Below are 25,838 nucleotides of genomic sequence, written 5' to 3' on the forward strand. Positions count from 1 at the left end.
AGTCAGCTGAATTCTTTTTCTATATTGAATCTTTTAGATTAGTTGCACACAAATAGTTGTGGTTAAAACGATAATCGATACCAAAGGAGTACCATAAAATTCTTGTCGCCAATGTTTAATACAATTTGTTGTATTTTAAATTCAAATTGAAATTTTCTAAAATTATACATCCGACTAAAAATAGTCTAGCCAAGATTGTAATCCTATAATCTTATTCTGGTGTGGTCAGCAGTCTCTATGACGTCTCTAAAGTCAAGTGCCTTCTCATGAATAAATTGCAGTACAAAAGTTAATCTGTACCTCTCAAGCACCCCATAAAAATATTAAGAAAAGTCTTCTTCGAATTTTAATTCGGCTTGTGGTCGACGCCAATGTGGATGGTTACCGAAAAATTGTCTCGATTAATCATAGCGGACTCCAGAAGTGTTAAGTGCTGTAAAATAAGACCTTCAGTTGTGGCGACTTGAGGTTTTCAATGCTTTATAATTTAACCGAAGTCTGGTATAATTTGTATAAGGGGGAGTCATAAAAATATTTCATTTTTCATTACAAGTCAATTAACATTTGTTTAACTACTATCTTGGGGGACAATATATAGTACAAAAAGAGTTTGATGAATCTGAATCATGAAAGAGACATCATGTGCAATAGAGACAGTAAAACTCCCACTAGGGGACTGTCTCTGTCATGCATAATGTCTCTCTCTAAATTCAAACGGGTCAAACGCTTTTCTTGCTGTATAAACTATATAAGCATCATTTTAAATTAAAAAATTAATTCAATTTTGTATTTTTAAATTATTTATTGTAGTGGAAAATTTCAAGATACTACCCATTCATGAAAACACTTATTATAGACTTGGACAAACTTTTAATGGGTGTCGTCCGACAAAGGATTATAGCAAAGTGTCTTATAAGTATGTCTAAACATTGTAATACCCTTCTAATTCCCTTACTTGTGGTCTGGGCCCGGTGGACTCGTCATTACTTTTGCCACATGGCGTGTAGCACAAGCCATTTTTGTTAATCCATCTCAACTATAATTTAAGTTTAAGAAATAAGAAAAAAACTGATCAATATTTTAGTCTAGTACTAGAATATAAATATATGTTCAAAACAAGTTTTGAACGTTTTGGAAAGTAATGGGGCCTGGATGTATTAAAATTTTAAGCTGATTACTTGGAAGGAAGGAAGGAAGGAAGTTTAAGCACAAGTCGTACATTATTTCCGGCTTAATATTGCATAATTATAGTACCTGCACTGTCACAATTCAAGAAGTACGTGATTTCTATGAACAGTCATTGTTATTTCCAATCCTTTCCTATTTTACGTTTTCTAAACCAGGATATTTAATTTGACAGACTCATTTCTTAATGGATAAAGGAATTTCCAAGATATTGTTTTATTCGAAACACTTGATGTTTAACCACAAACAAACACAAATTGAAAATATTCTACTAAATTGGTAACTAAATATAAATGATTAAATTCGACCGAATTTTCAAAAATTCAATATTTTATTTTTATTTTCTTTTTATTGTATTGTAAATGAAGGTACATCTTCATAATCTTTTATTTTTCTGTTTTTCCCCTTAGTTGAAGAAAAATTTATATTAATAAATATATTTCTTCTGCATAATAATAATAATAATAATATTATTTTTATTTGAAACTTTTCCATACTCAATTTCTGTCCATTAGTCGACGTCATGGTGGACAGTCTGCCCAGGAATTATGCAAAAAGCCTTTCCCCTATTACAGATGGCACCAGACTTGACCTTTTGGAAGTGTTAAGTCTGCCATTGAGCTGTGTTAAGACGATTTGGTTGTGGCGACTTGACGGTCACATCCCATTGTTATTTAAACAAGATTTAAAAACTCCAAGAATATGGGTCTTTTTTAATAAATATTAAAAAAAAAATTAAAACCGTTAAAGAAAAACTTTTTTATTGGATGTTGATCCAGTTTTATTTTAAGGTACTAATTAAATAGGCAAGAAAACAAGAAAAAAATATTGTAGATTTAATAAAACGTATTCAAAATATTTTAAATTTAACAGTAGTTTCAAAATACTTTGTTCTGTTAATGATTGTCTTGTGTCTGTCTAATAATTTTGTGGTAAGAAATCAATATAGAAAGTACTAATTGCGTCTTGACACCTATAACAATTTTTCAGACTGTCGACTGTTGTTGTCTAGTATTAATGGGTGTCTACCCATAAAAGATTAACTTTTTATGTCTTGTCCTTATATCTGACGAAAAAGTTGTAATACCCTCTGCTGGTGGTCCAGACTGAGTGGAAAAGTACTATTTCCCATTGATATTAGCACAAGCCATAATGGTATTCAATTTACTATTGTTTAATCAATTAAATCAATAAATCATACTTTCACAAATGTTTATTATTGTTTATGGTAACTTAATATTGACTAAGATTGTACTTATGTTTAAAAAAATCATGTACTGTTTTATAAAATGAAGTCAGATCAACATATATTACAGGGGGACAGTTGGATAGATCGAGTGTTGGTGACATTCCAGTCTTAAAGATGGCACTTGGCGTAAGTCATTAATATAAATGTTGGAATATGTGTTTATCTAAATTTCTACTGAACCCCCAAATACCAATTTAATGAGGATAACTTTCTGGCATTTGTATACATTTGAAAATTTGTACACAAAACTCAAAAAATATAAGAAATAGGTGAATGTCTTCCTAATTACTTAATTTCTCTGCTTATTCTTGCCTTAAGGACTGGAAAAGGGTAATTTTAAGTTACAAACTTAGGACACAAAGAATTTTTAAGGATAAATAAATATTTCCTCACCTAATAGATTTGAGAATATTAGTCAGAACCTCATCAAAAATTGTTTATTTTATTTAAAGATTTGAGAATCTTAAGTAGATGTATATAAAATTCAAAAAATATAAGATATGTAAAGCCTTTCTAAATGACACCCTAATCATTTCATCAAATATTGCTTATTTTATTATATAGATTTGAAAATCTTAATTAAGATGTATACAAAATTAAAAAAAATATAAGAATATGAGAAGTCTTTGTGAATGTCTTTCTAATTAGTTAATTTCTTTGTTTATCCTTACTTTGAGGACTAAAAAACTAAGTTATGATAATTGTTTTTAAAGAGTAATTTTAAGTCACAAAGGATATTTAGGGTATGAAGAATTTTTAAGCAAAAACAAATATTTCTTAGTCAACACCTCATTTAAAAATTACTTATTTTATTATATGGATTTGAGAATCTTAAGTAAGATATATACAAAATTCAAAAAATATATAAATATGTGAAGACTCTCTGAATGTCTCTCTAATTAGTCATCATCTCATCAAGTATATCAAGTAAAAATATAAGAGTATGTGAAGACTTTTTGAATATCTTCCCAATTAGTTAATTCCACAGCTTATCCTAAATTATGATAATTGTTTTCAAGGACAATTTTAAATCACAAACTCATTTAGGATGTAAAGAATTTTTAAGCAAAAATAAATGTTTCTTAGTCATTATCTCATCAAAAATTGTTTATTTTATTTAAAGATTTAAGAATCTCAAGTAGATGTATACAAAATTCAAAAAATATAAGAATATATAAAGACTTTCTAAATGTAACCCTAATCATTTCATCAAATATTGTTTATTTTATTATATAAATTTGAAAATCTTAAATTAAAATGTACACAAAATTAAAAAAATATATATATATAAGAATATGTGAAGACTTTCTGAATGTCTCTCTAATTAATCATCATATCATGAAATATTGTTTATTTTATTATATTTATTTGAAAATCTTAAGATGTACACAAAACTCAAAAAATAGAAGAATATATGAAAACTTTGTGAATGTCTTTCTAATTAGTTAATTTCTCTACTTATCCTTGCCTTAAGGATTGAAGGACTAAATTTTGATACTTATTTTTGAAGGGTCATTTTAAGACACAAACTCATTTACGTTATAAAGAATTTTTAAGCAAAAACAAATATTTCTTAGTCATCTCATCAAAAATTGTTTATTCTATTATATAGATTTGAAAATGTTAAAACTCAAAAAAATATAAGAATATATGAGGACTTTGTCAATGTCTCTCTAATTAATCATCATATCATCAAATATTGTTTATTTTATTATAATAATTTGAAAATCTTAAGATGTACACAAAACTCAAAAAATATAAGAATATATGAAGACTTACTAATTAGTTAATTTCTCTACTTATCCTAGCCTGAAGGACTAAATTATGATAATTATTTTTGAAGGGTAATTTTAAGTCACAAACTCATTTAGGATATAAAGAATTTTTAAGTAAAAATAAATATTTCTTAGTCATCTCATCAAAAATTGCTTATTTAATTATATAGACTTGAGAATCTTAGGTAGGATGTACACAAAATTCAAAAAATATAAGAATATGTGAAGATTTTCTGAATATCACCCCAATTAGTCATCATTTCATCAAATATTATTTATTTTATTATATACATTTGAGAATTTTAAGTAAGATGTACAGAAAATTCAAAAAATATAAATATATGAATGACTTTCTAATTAGTTAAGTAGTAAGTCATAAATATATTTGGAAATTGAAGAATTCATATCACCTTTTCAAAAAATAATAATTAGATACCTTGCTGAAAGTTTTCCTAACTAATCAGTTTCTCTTTGTATCCAAATTCAAACTTTCGAATTCGAATCAAATTTTCGAAAATTTGTCGTAAAATTACTTAGAGATTTACCACAACAATAAAATGCAGCAATAATCTCTTGGTGGTTGGAATTACTTGACCCCTAATCACACAGAGCATCATTTCCGGAATGATTTTGCGTAACCTTTCAACAATAAGTTAATCCTTGAGGCACCAGATTTGTAAGAATCCATGAATGGAAAGTATAATAATTTTTACCCTTACAGATTTAGAAAATTCCTATTCGATTTATTTATAAAATATTTGAGATTTTAGTAAAATAATTTTGTTTACAAACTTCTGTTACTGTGATTGGACCATATATATTTAGATAAATGAAAGTTTTGTTATTTTATTGGAGTTGTCACAAGGTTTTGTGTCTTAAATGTAAATTTTTTAAGAAAAGTTCGTTCATATATTATATAATACAACTCCCTTTATCAAGATCAATTTTTTCACACTATACTAATGTTGTACAGTTAGCAATTTGTCCATTAAGTTACCATTAGTTCATCAAGATGGCAAATATCCATAATGATCAACTATAATTTGTTCATTGCATTCAAAAATGAGTAATAAATGATATTTTAATATGTGAAAATCACAAAAATTATGTTTCAGTGTAACGTTGGAGGTTGGTTTTGTTGGTGATGATCTAGTGATAAAATGCCCTTGGAAACTTGGAATATTACTTGTAAAAGTTGTAAATTTTATTTATCTTTACAATATTATTTGTATATAAAATAAATAATACAATTTACAAATAAACGAAATGAAAATTTTTAGATTTTAGGTATTAAGATTAGTTGTTAATTCTAACATATAATATAATTTAGGTATCTGTACACACAAGTTTTGTATAACTGAAGTGTGGCCCTAAAAATATTTTGTAGTTACACATCTCTTTATTGTGAGTGACACTCATAAAAATTTTGGTCAAATATAGTTGGCACAAACATATTTTGAAAAATGGCCCCTTGAAATGCAAATACCCTGTTAATTGCAAGTAAATATGAGACGTAAGATTTTAAAAAATACTGGATGCTGATTGGTCGTTTACCTGTTGGGGTTAATCCTTTTTCGTATAAATGCCCAAAACTCACAAACCTTGACATCAGTTCGATTTTCACATTTGTAACCTTTGCAACATTTTAGTTCTACCACAACACAGTTTTAACAACGACCAACAAGGACATTGTTTAAGCGCCACAGTGATATTATTGTATAACACCACAATGGACCCAAATATGAGTTTGGTAGATGATATGTCCAACGCCTGGTCTGATATAGAGACAGTTATATCAGAATTTGCCAACTATCAAAGCCTTGTTCCACAAGTGGACAATGAACCATTTCCTCCTCAATTACAATCAACAGCAAATAGTGTCGATGGACAACCCTTGAAGTCCAAAAGGGCTCGCTCATCTTACACCGCTTTCCAAGTGTGCTCCTTAGAAAAGGAATACATCAAAAACAGTTACTTAAACAGGGCCCGAAGAATCGACATATGCACTCGCCTAAACATGACCGAAAAGCAAGTTAAGGTCTGGTTCCAAAACAGGCGAATGAAGGAGAAGAAGCTGCGTGTGAAGTTTGGAAGAAGAAGCGACGACGAATCGACATCACCTGGCGTCAGTGACGAAGATGACAGTGCGTTGGTTAATAATTTGTTGAACTACAAAGTCGATCAAAGACCAACAACGAACGGTTATACTGGTCAGTTGTTGCAACAAGGTGCAATGCATTTGCACCCCCTGATGAACTATCAGCACAGTCAGTTCAATCCTGCTGTATTGCCTGCTATTTACAACCCAATGCAACATCACAGTTTGGTGCCTGGAAACTTGATTTCTCAAGTCCCAGTACGTCAGGAATTGAGCCGAGGACATCCAGTTGTAACAATGCAGTACTCTCCAGTATCACCCCAGCAGTACTACCCCCAGGTGATTGTGAAACAAGAAGATAGTGCTGCAAGTCCGCAGATAGAACCAGAACAAGTACAAGCCAGACAAGAGTTGTCTGTTCCGGATAACGATTCGGACCCACTCATCGATTTATATAACGAGCTAATTTCATCTTCTTCGTCATCATCAGCATCACCAGAACAGATTAGTTTTCCTACATCTGTGGGAGATATTGACTTTGATTTTTTGCAACAAGACCAAATATATCCTGAGATGGGCTTCAATCAGGAGACGCAGGAGGACAATCTACCTTGCATGCCAGACCAGTCGCCAACTCTTTCAGCAACGTCCAACGGTTTTCAGGATATTTCGCCTGTATCCTCTCCTGGTGGAGGTGGCGACGTTTTGACAACTGTGGATGATTTTGATGTTGAATTTGTCTTGTAATGGAAACCTGGTACGAAATATCAGTAGAAGAGTTGACAACAATGCTAAGTGCATGGGGAGGGAGCATGGGAATGGATATTGTCATCTGTGATGAAGAAATGGTTGAACTTGGAAGGAATAGAAGTAATGGTGAACGTAGGAGAAACAAAGATAAAGAATATATAAATTCTGTGATCTGTATCATGTTTATAAATAAGATATTTATGTGATGTAATATGTACCAGTGATTATCCCAGTTAATAAATAAATTATATTCAAACATAATTATTTTTTACTTATTTCATACCAATATACCTTCTTTGATTTTATCAAACATTAAATCAAATCATGACCATCAAAAACAGGATGATGAAGGATTTAGGACATTTAACAGTCACCTTGACTGTCCAAAATCTATATATTGATAATCACAACGGAGGAAGTTGTCTTCGAACCAACTGTATACATGATATTTTTTGTCGAATAGGCAAAAGAAAATCTTGAATTGCAGACCTGTTTTCACATTTTCGATGACAAGAATGTCTTAATTATCAAGTCCTTTCATATTCAAATAGTTCTTACGACTACGACAGAGACATTATTCAAATATATCAGTGATATTGTCTAAAATAAGCCACAATGAACGTGTATGAAACTTTGGAGAACGACATGTCCAACGAACAACCCGATGTAAGTAATATTTGAAGCTAAGAACACAAGTTTGTTATGTACTATATTTTTATTTGCAGTCAGTACTATCAGAACATTACAAACAAACAAATATTCAACAATGGGACAATGAACAATTACGTTTTCAACAAGGTACAATTAAAGGTAACAAATAGCTCTCAAGAATCAAAACAGCTCACTCATCGTATTTCGCTTTCTAGATCTACTTGAAGATGTTAAACGAGGAGTCAACCAACAACTTCTTTCTCAGCACTTACTAAACAGCGTTGCTAAACAATCCCTGAATATAAGAAGACGCCGTACATCGTACTCCCGTTTCCAGATGTGCTCATTAGAAAACGAGTACCTCAAGCATACCCATCTAAACAAAGCCCAAATAATTAACATATGTACTCGACTCAATATGTCTGAAAAGCAAGTTAGGATCTGGTTTCAAAACAGACGAATGAAGCAAAGGGTACTTGAGCAGTTTGAAATAAGCGGTGATGAATCAACTTCACCTTACATCAGTGACAAAGATGACCATTCGGTGGTTAATAATTTGTTAACCTACGAAGTTGATCAAAATCACACAAATGGGTATAATAGTTACGAGTTGCAACCTCAACAAATTCAATATAACTATCCCCAGCTCTACCAGTACAGTACTGGTGGAGTACCCGCAATTTACAGCACAATGCAACATCACACGCTGATGCCCACAGCGGAAGGTATACTAGATCAGACCCCTCCTGCATCGCCCCAACAATACTATACTCTGCAGAGTGTGACACAAGCAAGTACGCCTAGTACCCAGGTGGAACTTCCGCAAGAGTCATTGGAAGGGAACAATTTATATGATGACTCGATTTCACGCCCATCATCATCCTCATCATCTGAAAGTGGGTTTGGTTGTGTTACTCCTGTAGAAGATTTTGGCTTTGGTGTATATCCAGAGATGACCTTCAGTCAGAATGATCCTACTTACATGCCAGGTCAATCGCCAACTTACAACATACAACATATTTCACCTCCCTCACCATTGTTATCATTCGAAGGTGGGTCTGCCACTCCTGCACAAGATTTTGACTTTGGGTTTTTGCCACAAAACTATGTATATCCAGAAGGGAAATTCAGTCAGGAGGCACGAATGGATAATCTTACTTATATGCCAACTTCTTCCCATAACATACGGGATATTTTGTCTCCATCACCATCATTATCATCGGATGGTGGGTTTGGATCTGCCACTCCTGAACAAGATTTTGTTTTTGGGTTGTTGCAACAAGACCATACATATCCAGAAGTAACCTTCAATCAGGAGACACGAATTGACGTGCAAGGTCAATCACCAACTTACCACAACGTAGAAGATATTTCGCCTCGATCAACTCCGGATGAGATTCGTGACATTTTATTATCCTCGACGGATATTGAACGAGAATTTTTTGAACGAGAATTTGGATTGTAATAAATGATGAATTCGTCAATGACAACAATGCTAAATGCATGATGAGGAAACAGACGAACAAATAAGAAATTATTGTTGTTTTATTTGAGATATTTATGTAATTAATAAGTCCCAGTAATTATCCAGTCTTGCAATTAATCTAAAATATATTATATTACAAACATCATTGGTTTCATCATTTATTTCCACCACAATATTGAAAAATATGATTTAATCAAGATTTTGATATAAACTTACATTTCCTTTCTTACCTTTTGTGCTCTTTCCTTGAATTAGATTTTAATGATTAGAAATTGGACTTTAGTCATGATTATAGATCTAACTATGTCATCAAGAGGTCAAATTATGTTCATTGTGTCAAAAAATAAGTAATAAATTATGCCTTCAAAAAAATTTCATGGAGGAAGTTGGTTTCGTTGATGGTTACCCAATTATTAAAGTCTCTGGAAGACTTCATACTGAAAATGATTAAAATATCTTAAATAAATAAATCGAACCAACCGTATACATGATGTTTTTTGTTGAATAGGCAATTGCAGACCTGTTCTCACAGTTTCGTCGACATGTCTTAATTATTCGACAACAAAGGCTTGAAAAAATAAAAAAGGTTTTAAAACCTTGCGTATCTTCTTTTCTTTTCACAATCAAAACCATTCTTAGGACTACGACAGAGACATTATTCGAGTGTGTCAGTGATATTGTCTGAAATAAACCACAATGAACGTGTATGAGACTTTGGAGAACGACATGTCCAATGTTGTAAGTAATATTCGAAGCTAAAAGCACAATTTTCTTATGTACTACATTTTTATTTACAGTCAGGACTATCAGAAGATTACAGACAAATAAATCAACCCACTGTTCAAGAGAGGATCAGTGAACAAATACATTCTCCACAACGTACAAGTACTGGTGACAAACAGCTCTTCAGGATCAAAAAACTCACTCATCGTATTCCGCTTTCCAGGTCCACGCCCAGGTGATCAACGAAGAGACAATAAACAACTTCTTTCTAGGCAATTAGTAAGCCCCTTGAATGTCAAAAGACGTGCATATTATTCCGAGTTCCAGCTCTGCACATTAGAAGATGAGTATCTCAAGGATAAATACATAAGCAAAAAAAAGAGAATTGAAATTGGCACTCGACTAAATATATCTGAAAGGCAAGTTAAGGTCTGGTACCAAAACAAGAGAAATAAGGAAAAGAAGCACCGTAAGAAGTTTGGATGCAGCTATGACGAATCAGATGTCACTCACAAAGATGACAGTGATAATTTGTTAAAGGATGAAGATCATCAACATCAGATGATGATGTATAGGCAACAAATGTATTCCCAGATAAACCATCAGCCACATCAATTCAATACTGAATTACCAATGCAAAATCATAATTTGTTGTCTGTAACAGAACAATACACACCACGACAGGACTGGAGTCGAGAAAATCAAGAAACTCCAATTGCGGCAATGCAAAGCATACCAGAACTGCCCTCTCTCGCATTACTCCAACAATACTACACTCAGGGGAGTGTGCCACAAGAAAATGGTAACCCTGCAAGTACCCAACATCCACAACAAAGCACAAGGCACGAGTTCATGGATGGAAATCATGCACCTCCAGTTGAGGAAGTGCAAAGCATACTAGATCTGTCCTCTCCAGCATCACTCCAATGGTACTACCCTCAGGGGAGTGTACCACAAGAAAATGGTAACCCTGCAAGTACTCAACATCCACAACAAAGCACAAGGCACGAGTTCATGGATGGAAATCATGCACCTCCAGTTGAGGAAATGCAAAGCATACTAGATCTGTCCTCTCCAGCATCACCCCAAATTTACTACACTCAAAGAAGTATCACACAAGAAAGTAACACTTCTGCAAGTACCCAACTGCGACCGAACAATTTTATTTGGAAACCACTTATGGAGTTGGGTAATCATCTGGTTTCTCCCCCATTATCATCATCATCATCGGCTGAAGAAGTGACCTTCAGTCAGGAGACACGGATGGATGATCTCACTTATATACCAAATCACTGGCCAACTACTTCAGTTCATGATGTACAAAATATTTCACCTCGATCTTCCCCGGATGTGGGTCGTGACGTTTTATCTTCAGACGAGGATTTTGGACGATAATACGAATTTACCCATGACAACAATGCTAAATGCATAATGAGGAGATGGACGAAGGAAGGACATTAAATCCTGTATATTGTTATTTAAATTCTGTGATCTATATATTATTGTCGACTTGTGACAGTATATTTTATTTAAGATATTTATGTGATTAATGTGTCCTAGTAATTGTCTAAGTCTTGTAATTAATCTAAAATCTTCAACAACTATTTATAACAATTGGTATATGATTCACAAATCATATTGTAATGTCCTAAAAGGTTTATTAATTGATAAATTACTGGTTTTTAGAGAATTTTTAATCAATATCTTATAAATCATGTGTCAAGTTGTTGTAACACTCTGAAAATTTGAAAAAAAGGTTGCTAGATGTAGTTAAAGTTAAAAAAATGTATTTGACATATTTGTAAAGGCATAAAGTTGTTGGTAAATGAAGACTTAATTAAACAAATAACATAACTTTTAAAATAGACATTCTAATTATAAATAAAAATTTAATCAAAGTGTCTTTATAATTGATAACTTCCTTTCTAACAAATTTACAGGTTAAGTCATTCACAACTTGTCATAAATAACTAAACTAATAATGAGGCAAACAATAACAAAATGCAAAACTTGATGGGAACGAGCAAATTAGTAAATAATTAAATTCTCATTTTATGAATAAAATATGATGTTATAGGTAGATATTCTTATCAACTCCTTGATCAAACAGCTTTTTTATCTAAAGGAAAAATTTGTATATATTATACAACAAGTTTATGCAAAATGATGATTGATGATTTAATTTACTTTTAAAATAATGAAAAATGAAGAAGTTCATATTATTTAATTTTTAGAAGAATGACTGAGGAATATATGAACACGAATGAAGAATATTTAAACCAAATATATTTTTTCAGTAACGTTGGTTAAAAATTAAATGAGACGATAAATGTGTCTTAAAGACTCAAAATTAAATAAATGAGGTTTAATAGGGAAATCTAACAGACAACAATAAAATTAAATAGTGAGCTGGAGCACCACCATGCTGGAATCACAAATTGTTGTCTTTGATACGAAGAGATATTGCTCAGAAGATCCCAATAGAAAGTTTAGGTGAGCAGCATCTGTTAATGAGTTATATTATTACTCATTCAAATAATATTTAATATTTTTCCTACACACTGTATATATAGATAAAAATGTGTACTGATAGGGTAGAAACAATAAAATTATTGCTGTATGAATGGAGTTATCAGATAATTGGGTTAGAAATAACTTTGATTCTAAAATAGTAAGAAGGAAAAAGTTCTCAGACAATGATGTATATTTGGTTCAGGCTACAGAAGACAACAACTTTTACCTCATGGTATAAACTACCCACAGTGCCAGTAACATTATGATCCAACTCACCCATACCAAATGGTATATCAAAATTAGTTAATTCTCAATCCTCTTTTCAAAACTATTATAGAGTTTTTGGGAATATTGTTTTTTAAAAACATTTATTATTTTAATTTAAGATTATACTAATGCAAAGGAAATTATTCCAAAAGCAATAAAAATATAACCTTTTATACACTAATTAATATTAATTATAATAATATATAAATAAACTAATATATAAATATAGCTGTGTCATTTAAAATGATCACACTGTGTATAAACTAAACAGAAAGCAAATACAACATATTTTTTTGGTAAAATGTAAACAACAGAAATCTACAACTTTAAATGTCTGGTGATAAATTAAATATTGTTTAAATAAACTGAATTGTATGAGAAGAAAGACAAATATATTGTAAAAGGTAAGTCATAGATATAAGTAACTATCTATTGCATTAACAAAAATCGTCTGAAAATCAAAAGATTTCAGTGTTATGTCTTTGTTCTTGATGATGTACACTTATCTTAACACATTTCTATGAAAATAATATACGTTGCCCAGATTCATATTGACTAAACTAGATTATCTAGACTTTTTTATAGTAGTTATATCATTCTTCTTCTGTTTTAACCTCACTTTAACAGTAAACTCTTAAAAATTCTATATGACTCAGCCCAGACTAATTGGGCAATAAATTTTTGTTAACAATATTCAGAACTTCCTGTCCATTGTTATTTAACTTAACTATGCTATCAAGACTGTTTTGTGTTGAAGTAATCCGATTCTTATTCTGCCTTAACCTCATTTTAACTACAAATGGATTGATAACAATAATATTTTTTATAGATGTATCCATTCGGAGACATGGATATGGCCGATGGGCCACCGACAGATTACGAAATGTTACCAAAGAAAAAAAGACATAGACATAAATACACTCATCAACAAGTGATGGAACTTGAAAAGTATGTGGGCGTTAAGCTACAAGATCAACAAATAACTAACCTCGCTAATAAGTTTAATTTAAGCTTCTATCAAATTAAGGTTTGGTTCAAAAATCGTAAAGCTAAAGCACGTATTCGCAAATCAAGCAATGCACAAAGTTCTACCCCACAACCAGACATTAAACAACCCAGTATACAGCAAGATGTTATTATGCCATATTCTATTAATCAATTACTCTTTAAACAACCTGCTACTTACCAAACACCCGTTGAACCACCTGGTATTTATAAAGAAGCCCTTAAATATTATTTTGAAGAATTTGAACAAAATGGTAAACACCAATCAACCATTGGACAAAGACCTATCCCACAAGCACCTATTCAACAACTTAGTATTCAACAATCAAGCACAAGACAAAGTTGTATCCCGCAAGCACCCACTAAAGATCCTGGTATTCACCAAAATGGCATTAAACCACATTCTATTCATGATTTAAAATTTAAACAACGTGATACTCACCAAATACCCGTTGAACCACCCGGTATTTACAAAGAAGCCATTGATTTTTATATTCAAAAATATGGCTATGAACAATTTGGTACTCACCAAACAAAGACATCAAGAGGCACAGGACAAAGACCTAAACGGCAAGCATCCGTTAAACATTCTGGTATTCACCAACAAGCCATTAAACGACCTCCTATTAACCAATCAACCATTGAACAGAGACAAATCCCGCAAGCACCCACTAAACATCCTGGTATTCACCAAAATAGCATTAAGCCACATTCTATTCATGAATTAAAATTTAAACAACGTGATACTCACCAAATACCCGTTGAGCCACCCGGTATTTACAAAGAAGCCATTGATTTTTATATTCAAAAATATGGCTATGAACAATTTGGTACTCACCAAACAAAGACATCAAGAGGCACAGGACAAAGACCTAAACGGCAAGCATCCGCTAAACATTCTGGTATTCACCAACAAGCCATTAAACCACCTCCTATTAACCAATCAACCATTGAACAGAGACAAATCCCACAAGCATCCACTGAACATCCTGGTACCACCATTAAGCCACGTTCTTTTCGTGATTTAGACTTTAAACAACCTGATACTTACCAAGAAGCCATTGAACAACCTGGTATTCACCAAGATGTCATTAAACGATCTCCCATTCACCAAACAAACATTGAACAAACTCATACCCCGCAAGTACACATTGAGCAACCTAGTATTCACCAAGCAAACATTAATCAACATTATATTCAACAATTAATCTTTAAACAATATGGTATTTACCAGTCAGATACTGAACAAAGACCTATTGAACAAGCACCCATTGAACAACGTGGTGTCCACCAATCAGACACAAGACAAAGTCCTATTCCGCAAGCACCCATAGAACATCCTGGTATTCACCAAGGTGACATTAAACCATATTCTATTAATAATTTAATCTTTAAACAATCTGGTACTTACCAGCCAGCCATTGGACAACCTGGTATTCACCAAAAAGTCAGTAAACGATCTCCTGTTCACCAAGCAGATATTGAACAAAGCCCTATCCCACAAGCATCCATTGAACAACTTAGTGCCCACCAATCAGGCACAAGACAAAGTCCAATCCCACAAACATCCATTGAACATCCTGGTATTCACCAAGGTGACATTAAGCTACATTCTATTAATAATTTAATCTTTAAACAACCTGGTACTTACCAATCAACCATTGGACAACCTGGTATTCACCAAAAAGTCGGTAAACGATCTCCAATTCACCAAGCAGACATTGAACGAAGTCCTATCCCACAAGCACCCATTGAACAATCTGGTTTTCACCAAGAAGCCATTAAACGAACTCAAACTCCGCAACCTGGTATTCACCAAGCAGATATTAACCAACGTTATATTCAACAATTTAGCTTTGAACAATATGGCATTCACCAGTCAGACATTGAACAAAGATCTATCCCACAAACACCCATTGAACAACATGGTGTTCAGCAAGAAGCTATTAAACGATCTCCTGTGTACCAAGCAGACATTGAACAAAGCCCTATCCCACAAGCACCTATTGAACAATTTGGTGCCCACCAATCAGGCACAAGACAAAGTCCTATTCCGCAAGCAGTTATTGAACAACCTGGTACTCACCAAGAAGCCATTAAACGAACTCATACCCCACAACCTGGTATACACCAAGCAGATATTAACCAACGTTATATTCAACAATTTGGCTTTGAACAATATGGTATTCACCAGTCAGACACTGAACAAAGACCTGTCCCACAAGTACCTATTGAACAACGTGGTGTTCACCAAGAAGCCATTAAACGATCTCCTGTTTACCAAGCAGACATTGAACAAAGCCCTATCCCCCAAGCAGCCATTGAACAACTTAGTGTCCACCAATCAGGCACAAGACAAAGTCCTATTCCGCAAGCACCCATTGAACAACATGGTATTCACCAAGAAATCATTGAACGAACTCATACCCCGCAACCTGGTATTCACCAAGCAGATATTAATCAACTTTATATTCAAGAATTAGGCTTTGAACAATATGGTGTTCACCAGTCAGACATTGAACAAAGACCTATCTCACAAGGGCCCATTGAACAACGTGGTGTTCACCAAGAAGCTATTAAACGATCTCCTGTGTACCAAGCAGACATTGAACAAAGCCCTATCCCACAAGCACCCATTGAACAACTTGGTGTTCACCAATCAGGCACAAGACAAAGTCCTATTCCGCAAGCAGCCTTCGAACAACCTGGTATTCACCAAGAAGCCTTTAAACGAACTCATACCCCGCAACCTGGTATTCACCAAGCTGATATTAACCAACGTTATATTCAACAATTTGGCTTTGAACAATATGGTATTCACCAGTCAGACATTGAACCCATCCCACAAGCACCCATTGAACAAGGTGGTGTTCTCCAAGAAGCCATTAAACAATCTCCTGTTTACCAAGCAGGCATTGAACAAAGTCCTATCCCAGAAGCACCCAATGAACAATTTGGTGTCCACCAATCAGGCACAAGACAAAGTCCTATTCCCCAAGCAGCCATTGAACAACCTGGTATTCACCAAGAAGCCATTGAACGAACTCATACCCCGCAACCTGGTATTCACCAAGCTGATATTAACCAACTTTATATTCAACAATTTGGCTTTGAACAATATGGCATTCACCAGTCAGACATTGAACAAAGATCTATCCCACAAGCACCCATTGAACAACGTGATGTTCAACAAGAAGCCATTAAACGATCTCCTGTTTACCAAGCAGGCATTGAACATAGTCCTATACCAGAAGCACCCAATGAACAACTTGGTGTCCACCAATCAGGCACAAGACAAAGTCCTATTCCGCAAGCACCCATTGAACAGCCTGGCATTCACCAAAAAGCCATTAAACGAACTCATACCCCGCAACCTGGTATTCACCAAGCAGATATTAAACAACGTTATATTCAACAATTAGGATTTGAACAATATGGTATGCATCAGTCAGACATTGAACAAAACCCTTTGCCACAAGCACCCATTGAACAACTTGGTGTCCACCAATCAGGCACAAGACAAAGTCCTATTCCGCAAGCACCCATTGAACAGCCTGGCATTCACCAAGAAGCCATTAAACGAACTCATACCCCGCAACCTGGTATTCACCAAGCAGATATTAAACAACGTTATATTCAACAATTAGGATTTGAACAATATGGTATGCATCAGTCAGACATTGAACAAAACCCTTTGCCACAAGCACCCATTGAACAACGTGGTGCTCAACAATCAGGCACAAGACAAAGTCCTATTCCCCAAGCAGCCATTGAACAACCTGGTATTCACCAAGAAGCCATTCAACGAACTCATACCCCGCAACCTGGTATTCACCAAGCAGATATTAACCAACTTTATATTCAACATTTAGGCTTTGAACAATATGGTATGCATCAGTCAGACTTTGAACAAAACCCTTTGCCACAAGCACCCATTGAACAACTTGGTATTCACCAAGAAGCCATTAAACGATCTCCTGTTTACCAAGCAGACATTGAACAAAGCCCTATCCCACAAGCAGCCATTGAACAACTTGGTGACCACCAATCGGGCACAAGTCAAAGTCCTATTCCGCAAGCACCCATTGAACAATCTGGTGTTCACCAAGAAACTATTAAACGATCTCCTATTTACCAAGCAGTCATTGAACAACATTATAATTACCAAGTACCCATTACACAATATGCTTTTTATCAATCAGCCTCTGAACAACTTGCCAATGGGGCTTATACGAATATGGGGTTAACACAAACACAAGATAAAGTTTGGTACCAGGACAGAGATAACAACCATTTTTTTGAAAATGGAATAGGTGGATACAATAGCCACCATCAAAATAGGTTGTATTATTAAATAGAACCCTAAGTGGGTATGAATCAAACAGTCGGGCTGCAACATTTGTCTTTGATTACTGCCCCACAGTACCTGCCAACATTTGAAACGTATCCGAATCTTGTCCAGGTGGAGGATTTCTTGCAATGAAAGGTATCTTCTATCAAACATTTTGATGTTGAAATCAAATTGCTACAAGAAGAAGACTGTCTAAGTGGACTTTAAAAGATTTGGTTCGAAGTGAAACTGATGGAATAATGCAAAATAGGAAAGTGTTTTATATCCAGATAAGCAGTGATGAGAGGGAGCTTTAAAATGATGTTGACATAAAGACACACTTTCTCTTGCTCTACACGAAATAAGTTATATACATGATATTTCTGTTTTAGACTTAGAGAATGACACCTCCTCATATGGGGATACGAATTAAAGCTGACGAAACAGGGACATAGTGTAATAAAATATGTACAAATCTAAAATTCTGTGATAATTATAAAATTATATTGTGATGTGAAGTTTTAAATATTTACATATATTAATATAAATAAATAAATTACATTGTCTTTACCTATGTCTTTGTCTTTCTTACACTTTTATGGTGACTTACCAACAATGTTCCTTCTTTGTCATCAAACAGACATCTTCTATTCTCCAAAGCATTGAACAAATGTATATCAGTTATTAAGTTATTAATTCAGTTAAAGAATTTGAAACACCCCATTCATGGATATACAGAGAGAAGAGACAGAACTTCAAGAAGAACTTTTGGATCTTAAATTAATCATATTTTTGATGATTCAAATAGATCATGAACTGTAATTCAAGTTTTAAAGACAAATTCTTATCATTATCATCAGTCCATTAACAAAACGAGAAAGTCCAATTTTGAGGAAGGAGTATTATGATTCTGGACAATAATCCTGATCAAATAAATGCTCACCCTGTATAAACGTTTACAAGCACGTGGATTTAAAACAGATGTCATTTTATAAAAAGTAAACAAGAGAAACCTGCAAACTTCAAACATTCGTCAAGTGTCTGAAGAGTACAGAAAAGGTAAGTCAATTCGTGTGATCCACATCCTCTTGGTCCACTGGACATTTTTAGTTAAACTTATCAACTAATTTAATAGCAACAATTAGTTATATGAACTTTTTTAATTTATATTAATTAGAAGTATTGAATTTGATCTCAGAATATAACTAAGTTCATTAACATCTTCTACAGATGGGTCCAGTCAAAAATAGACATAACTACACCTCCCTACAAGTCACAGTACTCGAGAGGTATTTGCAGGCCAAACCAAAGAAGAAACAAAGAAAAGAAATCTCCAAGGAACTCAAATTAACCGATGGGCAAATTAAGGCTTGGTTCAGAAATCGATATACTCAACTCCGTAGGCTAGACAAGAGAAACTTCTTGAAATATAAAGAAATTGGATATGATGATCTTGTAAGTGATAATTAAGAATTAATTTCGAAAATAAGTTTAAGATATAAAATAAATTTTTAGAAAAATGGAACCATTATTCAGCCTCCTATTTCTCAAGTTACCATTAGACAACCTACCATCCATCAACAAGGCTTTGAACAACGTTTAATTAAACAAGATATCATTGGACAAACTCCTATTCACCAAACAGGCACCAAACAACTTGAGATTCATCAACAAGGCATTGAACAACCTCCTATTAAACGAGGACAACATATAAGTCACCAAGAAGAATTTATACAACATACAACAACGTTACACGATGAGTTTACTGACTTCCAACTAATAACTTTGGAGAACGAATTTCGTACTTGTAAATACATGAAGAAACAAAGGTTGAATAAAATTTCTGTCAGCCTGGGATTACCAGAGAACCAAGTTAATGTTTGGTTCCAAAATAGACTTAGCAAGGACAATTATATTGCTAAAAATAATATGATGGGGCACTCCAGTTTTTATGTTGATTATCAACATAAAAGTATGATGTATTCTCAGAAGAAATCCACACCATTAGCACAGTTACAAATGGTCTTCAGGCAACAACTGCCTTTGATTTCAGAATACCAACCATTGATCTCGAATATGGCTCAACCAAACTGGTCGTCACTCCTTAAAGAACCAAAAGCAATTCCTCTGACAAATGCACCATCTAAACTATGTGGAGAATATGGTACTTTGCCTCCACCACCTAATTGCTTGACCCATTCGGTAAAGTACCCAGAGGAGCCCCATTCAATGCTCTATCTAAATAATGTGGAGAATATCCCACCATTTGAACAAACAAAAGCATTCACCCTTAATGAACACTCAAAGAGTTTTTTAGACAGTGTTTCATCGTCCCTCCCTTCATGTTTGGCTTGATGATGAATAATTGGGTGGAGGATTTTATTCCACACATAAATGCGACAGTATTTATTACTGTTAAATTGACTTTCCTCATTTTATATATGGGGATATGAATGATCGTTGTAAATGTATAATGTAATTAATTAATTAAATTGCAGTAAAATTGTATTTTAAAGTTTATTTATATTTATACCAATTATGAATATTAATAAAAATAATTTTAGTCAGTTTCAGTATATCGAAAGGACTATTCATTTTTGTCCAATAGTTTATATCTAATTTATAATTACGTTAAGAACAATCCTTTTAAAATATTAGCTTCACATGTACAATTTAATTAATTTTTAAATCTGTAATAAACGTTAATAGAATTGTTAAATATTTAAGGTAAGTAAGTTATAATATATGTTAATAAAATAAATATTGTTTATGTAAATTTTCAACAAATGGGTTAGGTCATTTGAGGTTATATTTGATTTATAATTTTTATAAATATTTATTCTTTTACAGACATAAATAGACATTAACATGGAAAGCAAAAAGCAAAAAAAAAGTCGACTATTCACCAATGACCAAATGATAGAACTTGAGGGTTACTTGGGACACAAACCAACTGAACAACTAATAAGTGAATTGGCCAAGAAATTTAAAGTAAGCGATAATCAAATTAAGAATTGGTTCAGAAATCGACAGGCTAAAGTACGTCAACAAAACAAAGTACCCGTCAAGAGAAACCTGTTGAAATATGAAGGAATGGGATTTGATGAACTTTTAAGTGAGAATGTCGATGGTTCCAATAGCAAAAAATTGTCGAATTATTATGAAAAACCTTTACGTGGCAAAATTAAGAAGACCAAGAGTAACACTTTGCAGCCCTTAAAATGTTTTAAAAAAATAGAAAGCTATTGCCATTCTAATAAAAATGGAAGTATGGAAAACAATTGCAGTTATGATAATTTCCAATTGAATAAACAAAATAATCTGGTAGTAGATAATATTTCTAAGGTACCTCTCCAAAATAATTCCAATAATACAAATTACAGTGATAACATCCAGTTCAATAAACAAAATAATCTGCTAGTAGCTAATATTTCTATGGTACCCCTTCAAAATAATTCAAATTACAATAACAGTTATAATATAAATTACAATAATTATAATTTTCAGTCCAATTATCAAAATAATTTGGATGGGTTTAACTATCCACCCTGTGGATCATCTCAACAAAGAGAACACCATTTTTATAACAATTTGGGATCAAATTATTATCCAGACATGAAGACATATGATCAACAGTACATTCAGTATAATAACCCACATTCGAATTTCAAAAATTATTTTCCAACTCAACAACATCCTTTACAAGATAATTATATTCCTTCAGAAGTCCAAGAAAATGTTATTTGTTATATGAAAGATGACACTGAGGTATCCTTAACTGTCCTTTAAGTAATTAAAATAATTATTTGGACTATATCTAAATAAATAGATGCAAATTGTTTTTAACCTTTATTGTATTTTTGTGTGTATTTTTAATAAATTGTAAGAAAGAATTTATTTAATTTACTCCTATAAATTTAGTTAATTATTATTATTATTATAATTTAATTCAATTTTTATAAATTAATAAAATAAATAAAAGACTGCTATAGTTTAATTAAAATGATTTTATTTCTATAAAACATGTAACCCCACTCTTAATCAGCTTTAAAATGACTATTAAAAATCAATGAAGTTTTGTAAATTATTAAAGTTTCAAACTTTCCTCACTTCATCGTTTTATCTAAATTAAATAGTGGTGTCTTCATTTCCGCCATTCTATAAGTGCAGATATTATCTAGATAAAGCAGAGAAACTTTATTTGGTAATAGAAAAGTCTTAGTAAGCGGTGTCAAGGGGAAATATGATGACCAATTAATACTAAAGTATTTGAATTAAGATTTTAGACAAATACCTATTGTAGCATAAAAATTAACACATAATAAAATAATTAAGTTCGTGTGCTAAATGAATCGTTGACAGGACGAAGCGGATTCCGACGAGATGCGGAATGACGTCATTCACCCTGTCAGTCACCCTCGAAAATGTGCACAGTGGTTCAAAACACAATATCAAAGGGTGCGAAAAAAATCATAATTATACAATAAATTAAATTCTCTTTTAAAGTTTAACTATTAAAAAATTTTTTAAACGAACCAATTATATTGTAAATTTATTATTAATAATAATAAAAAATAAAATTTGTTATTCAATTTCATTATCAATTTCTTATGTCTAAATAATAAATTAACTTAGACAGAAGTTATTTTTTTATCTATATCCAGAAATAAATACATCAAATAAATAAACTATTAGTATAAATATTTCTTAAACAATATCATAAAATAATTAATCTGATGACGATTTTAAAAATTATAAAAATTGAAAAACTCTTTGAATTTATGTTATAAAAATCAAAATAATTTTTTTGAGTATTCTAATTTTAAGTTCAAAATTAAACAAAATTTATACAATAAAAAAATACAAATATTTCCTGTTTAAATGTTTAAACAAAACATAATTTTAAATTCTGAAAGATTTTACTTTTCCTAATAAAAATTATTATATGTTATATATAAATATAGTTATATAGTAAATGTATTGAAAAAATATCTATAATTAATTATTATTATTAATCTACATTTTGAAATAATTAAATAAAAAATATTTTGTATATTAAAAATGTAGGAAAATAAAATGATTAGAAACAGTTATTGTTAATTTTATATTCATATTTCATATATGGGTATTTATTTTAATATTATCAATAAAGATCAAATAAAAGCGAATCAATAAAATTTTATAATTAAAATAAACATTTTTTAATCATAAAAAAATAAAAATATTAACAAACTATAAATAATATAATTTAAATATTATATAAATATAATATATTCACATACTTTAAATATTAAATTATTAAAAATGATTAAATTAAATTATTAAAATTAATTAAATATATTTAAATTTGATGTTTATTAATTTTTGCACCCTAAAATATAGATCTTCTGTTAATTTGTGATAATTTTCCATATAAAAAATATCCTTTGACCACTGTGCCACAAGAAATGATGCATGGAAGCTGTTAGGGGTTCTAGTGGCGGCCATAATTCAAATCAATTCGACCACTCACGGTTCAAGTTGAAATGCACCCCATAAAATATTCGCGTGCTAAACACGAATATATAAATGTTTATGTTCATGCAAAATTTTATTTGTAATGTGAAATTGCATTAGTTATAATGTGTGTAAATAATTAATATAATTTATCTTTCATAAATTAAACGAATTTATTTTTATTTAATTATTAATTTAGAATGAAGTATACTTTTAGAAGATTTTGAAAGTAAATCTACATGCAGTGGTATAAAACATAAAAAGTAATAATAAATAAAACAAATTTTAGTCATGTGATGTTTAATTTTTGTTGTCAAAAAAATAGGCAACTAATATTACAAATTTATTGACTGTTTATTATAAACAATAATTACACAAATATTATGAAATGTTTTAATAACTCTAAAATATTTCACTTCAATTTACAATTAAAACGTAAATTTTAACACAATAATTTGTTTTGTTATTTTCAATAAAATATGTGTATATGTACAGTGGGAGCCACAAAACATACTCCATTCGAACTATGACGACATTTCGTTTACATATTAATTTAATTTAGTATTATTTAAGATTCTTTTTTATGTTAAATAATCGATATCAAAAGAATACTTAAATTATTAATTTGATAATATTTGTTTACATCATTCTGTACCTTATGTGAATGCACTATAGAAAGGATTAATTTTTGACAATTTCAAGTATATTGTAGGTAAATTTTAAAATTTGTAAATAGGCATAACCAAGAATTCGGAAGTAAACGGGATAATAACTATTATTTTTTATAAAAATATTGAATATTGTATTGAATATTGTATAGAAATATAGTAATAAACATATAATATTAGTTTTTTTTTAACAAACAAATTACTACTGAATATACAATAAATATACATTTCAAATGAAGTATCACAAGACCATCTTTTCAGTTTAATATAATTAATAATTTCCATGTGGTACTTACCAATTTGGGATATATCAATTTTATGGAAATGTTCTAAGTTTTTATTGGTGGTTAATATCTTGTTCCATTCAAAAATTATCAAAAATTATTAAAAATTGTAAAAAATTATCAAAAATTATCAAAAATTATCAAAAATTATCAAAAATTATCAAAAATTATCAAAAATTATCAAAAATTATAAAAAATTATGAGAAATTATGAAAAATTATCAAAAATTATTATTAGTAATAATAATAAAAAAAATTATGATAAAAAATAATCAAATATCAAAAATTATCAAAAATTATCAAAAATTATCAAAAATTATCAAAAATCATCAAAAATTATCAAAAATGATCAAAAATTATCACAATTTTTCAAAAATTATATTTCATGGTTTACTAAAAAAAAATAAGATAAGATAATGATGTACTACTGAAATTTGTTATTAAAATGGAAAAACGTAATTATTTTTACAAGAAAATCATAATACGTTGATTTGTGTTTTAAAATTAAAGAATTAGATTTTAGTACGTGAAGATAGAAGAAATGAAGAAAGAAAGGAAAAAAATTATCAAAAATTATCAAAAATTATCAAAAATTAACAAAAAATATAAAAAATTATCAAAAATATTCAAAAATTATCATAATTTATCAAAAACTATCAAAAATTATATTTCACGGTTTACTAGAAAAAATAAGATAAGATAATGATGTACTTATGAAATTTGTCATTAAAAGGGAAAAACGTAATTATTTTAACAAAAAATCATAATTCGTTGATTTGTGGCTTAAAATTAAAGAAATAAATTTTAGTACGTTAAGAAAAAAGAAACGAAGAAAGAAAAGAAAGGAAGAAAGAAATGAAGAAAGAAAGAGATGAAGAAATAAACGATGAAAAAAGAGAATAAGCAAAGACGGAAAGGAAGGAAGAAAACAAAGAAGGAGGTTAGGAAAAAGAAAGAAAGTCAGACAGAAAGAAAGGAACAAATAAACCAAGAAAGAAAGGAAGAATGAAGGGAAGGAAGAAATAAACTATGGAAGCAAGAGAGGAAAAAAGATAGAAAGTCAGGCATGAAAGCAAAGAAGAAAAAAGAAATAAAGATAGAAAAGAAGAAATGAAGGAAGAAAAGAAGAAATAAAGAAAGAAAAGAGGAAAGAAAGAAAGAATTCATTTCTTGAAACAAAATTCTCATTTGTTAGGAAAATTATCTATTATATTTAAGGAAAGTGTCATCCAAACAAAGGGCATAGAACTGATTTAGATATAACTTGAATGATTGCAAAAAATGGTCTTCAAGCAAACCTGACTCAACTCTATTGGGGATGAAGTTTGCAAGGTCCAAAATCAAAAAATAATGACGAA

The 25,838-nt window shown here is 31.2% G+C and overlaps 6 protein-coding genes across 6 annotated transcripts; all 6 read left to right on the forward strand.

Annotated features, from left to right (window-relative positions):
• The first annotated feature begins 2,475 nt into the window (after positions 1-2,475).
• Positions 2,476-7,318, forward strand: LOC109605195 (homeobox protein SMOX-3). The gene is made up of 2 exons (XM_020021762.2): positions 2,476-2,560; positions 5,859-7,318. Exon 2 carries the CDS (start codon positions 5,939-5,941, stop codon positions 7,052-7,054), a length of 1,116 nt encoding a protein of 371 aa, XP_019877321.2. The 5' UTR covers positions 2,476-2,560; positions 5,859-5,938; the 3' UTR covers positions 7,055-7,318.
• Positions 7,319-7,541: 223 nt separating this feature from the next.
• LOC109605192 (uncharacterized) lies at positions 7,542-9,339 on the forward strand. Its single transcript, XM_020021759.2, has 3 exons — positions 7,542-7,723; positions 7,783-7,867; positions 7,924-9,339. Exons 1-3 carry the CDS (start codon positions 7,673-7,675, stop codon positions 9,171-9,173), a joined length of 1,386 nt encoding a protein of 461 aa, XP_019877318.2. The 5' UTR covers positions 7,542-7,672; the 3' UTR covers positions 9,174-9,339.
• A 366-nt stretch (positions 9,340-9,705) lies between these two features.
• Positions 9,706-11,815, forward strand: LOC109606814 (protein zerknuellt 1-like). Its single transcript, XM_020023353.2, has 3 exons — positions 9,706-9,932; positions 9,992-10,079; positions 10,141-11,815. The coding sequence occupies exons 1-3, from the start codon at positions 9,891-9,893 to the stop codon at positions 11,310-11,312; spliced, it is 1,302 nt and encodes a 433-aa protein (XP_019878912.2). The 5' UTR covers positions 9,706-9,890; the 3' UTR covers positions 11,313-11,815.
• Positions 11,816-13,060: 1,245 nt separating this feature from the next.
• LOC126265099 (uncharacterized) lies at positions 13,061-18,057 on the forward strand. The gene is made up of 2 exons (XM_049965741.1): positions 13,061-13,102; positions 13,528-18,057. Exon 2 carries the CDS (start codon positions 13,528-13,530, stop codon positions 18,055-18,057), a length of 4,530 nt encoding a protein of 1,509 aa, XP_049821698.1. The 5' UTR covers positions 13,061-13,102.
• A 942-nt stretch (positions 18,058-18,999) lies between these two features.
• On the forward strand, positions 19,000-20,551 carry LOC109605470 (uncharacterized). Its single transcript, XM_020022044.2, has 3 exons — positions 19,000-19,092; positions 19,264-19,488; positions 19,549-20,551. The coding sequence occupies exons 2-3, from the start codon at positions 19,264-19,266 to the stop codon at positions 20,386-20,388; spliced, it is 1,065 nt and encodes a 354-aa protein (XP_019877603.2). The 5' UTR covers positions 19,000-19,092; the 3' UTR covers positions 20,389-20,551.
• Positions 20,552-20,654: 103 nt separating this feature from the next.
• On the forward strand, positions 20,655-21,926 carry LOC109606815 (putative uncharacterized protein DDB_G0282499). The gene is made up of 2 exons (XM_020023354.2): positions 20,655-20,760; positions 20,884-21,926. The coding sequence occupies exon 2, from the start codon at positions 20,902-20,904 to the stop codon at positions 21,820-21,822; it is 921 nt and encodes a 306-aa protein (XP_019878913.2). The 5' UTR covers positions 20,655-20,760; positions 20,884-20,901; the 3' UTR covers positions 21,823-21,926.
• Positions 21,927-25,838: the final 3,912 nt, after the last annotated feature.

This window comes from Aethina tumida, chromosome 3 (genome assembly GCF_024364675.1).
Source record: "Aethina tumida isolate Nest 87 chromosome 3, icAetTumi1.1, whole genome shotgun sequence".
NCBI classification, from domain to species: Eukaryota; Metazoa; Arthropoda; class Insecta; order Coleoptera; family Nitidulidae; genus Aethina; species Aethina tumida.

Excerpts from the sequence above, each read along its gene's own strand:
- LOC109605195 (XM_020021762.2), top strand. The coding sequence starts at position 5,939 with ATGGACCCAAATATGAGTTTGGTAGATGATATGTCCAACGCCTGGTCT.
- LOC109605192 (XM_020021759.2), top strand. The coding sequence starts at position 7,673 with ATGAACGTGTATGAAACTTTGGAGAACGACATGTCCAACGAACAACCC. Across the intron at positions 7,724-7,782 it reads TGTCCAACGAACAACCCGAT|TCAGTACTATCAGAACATTA; the intron begins GTAAGTAATATT and ends TTTTATTTGCAG. Across the intron at positions 7,868-7,923 it reads TCAACAAGGTACAATTAAAG|ATCTACTTGAAGATGTTAAA; the intron begins GTAACAAATAGC and ends TTCGCTTTCTAG.
- LOC109606814 (XM_020023353.2), top strand. The coding sequence starts at position 9,891 with ATGAACGTGTATGAGACTTTGGAGAACGACATGTCCAATGTT. Across the intron at positions 9,933-9,991 it reads AGAACGACATGTCCAATGTT|TCAGGACTATCAGAAGATTA; the intron begins GTAAGTAATATT and ends TTTTATTTACAG. Across the intron at positions 10,080-10,140 it reads ACATTCTCCACAACGTACAA|GTCCACGCCCAGGTGATCAA; the intron begins GTACTGGTGACA and ends TCCGCTTTCCAG.
- LOC126265099 (XM_049965741.1), top strand. The coding sequence starts at position 13,528 with ATGTATCCATTCGGAGACATGGATATGGCCGATGGGCCACCGACAGAT.
- LOC109605470 (XM_020022044.2), top strand. The coding sequence starts at position 19,264 with ATGGGTCCAGTCAAAAATAGACATAACTACACCTCCCTACAAGTCACA. Across the intron at positions 19,489-19,548 it reads AAATTGGATATGATGATCTT|AAAAATGGAACCATTATTCA; the intron begins GTAAGTGATAAT and ends ATAAATTTTTAG.
- LOC109606815 (XM_020023354.2), top strand. The coding sequence starts at position 20,902 with ATGGAAAGCAAAAAGCAAAAAAAAAGTCGACTATTCACCAATGACCAA.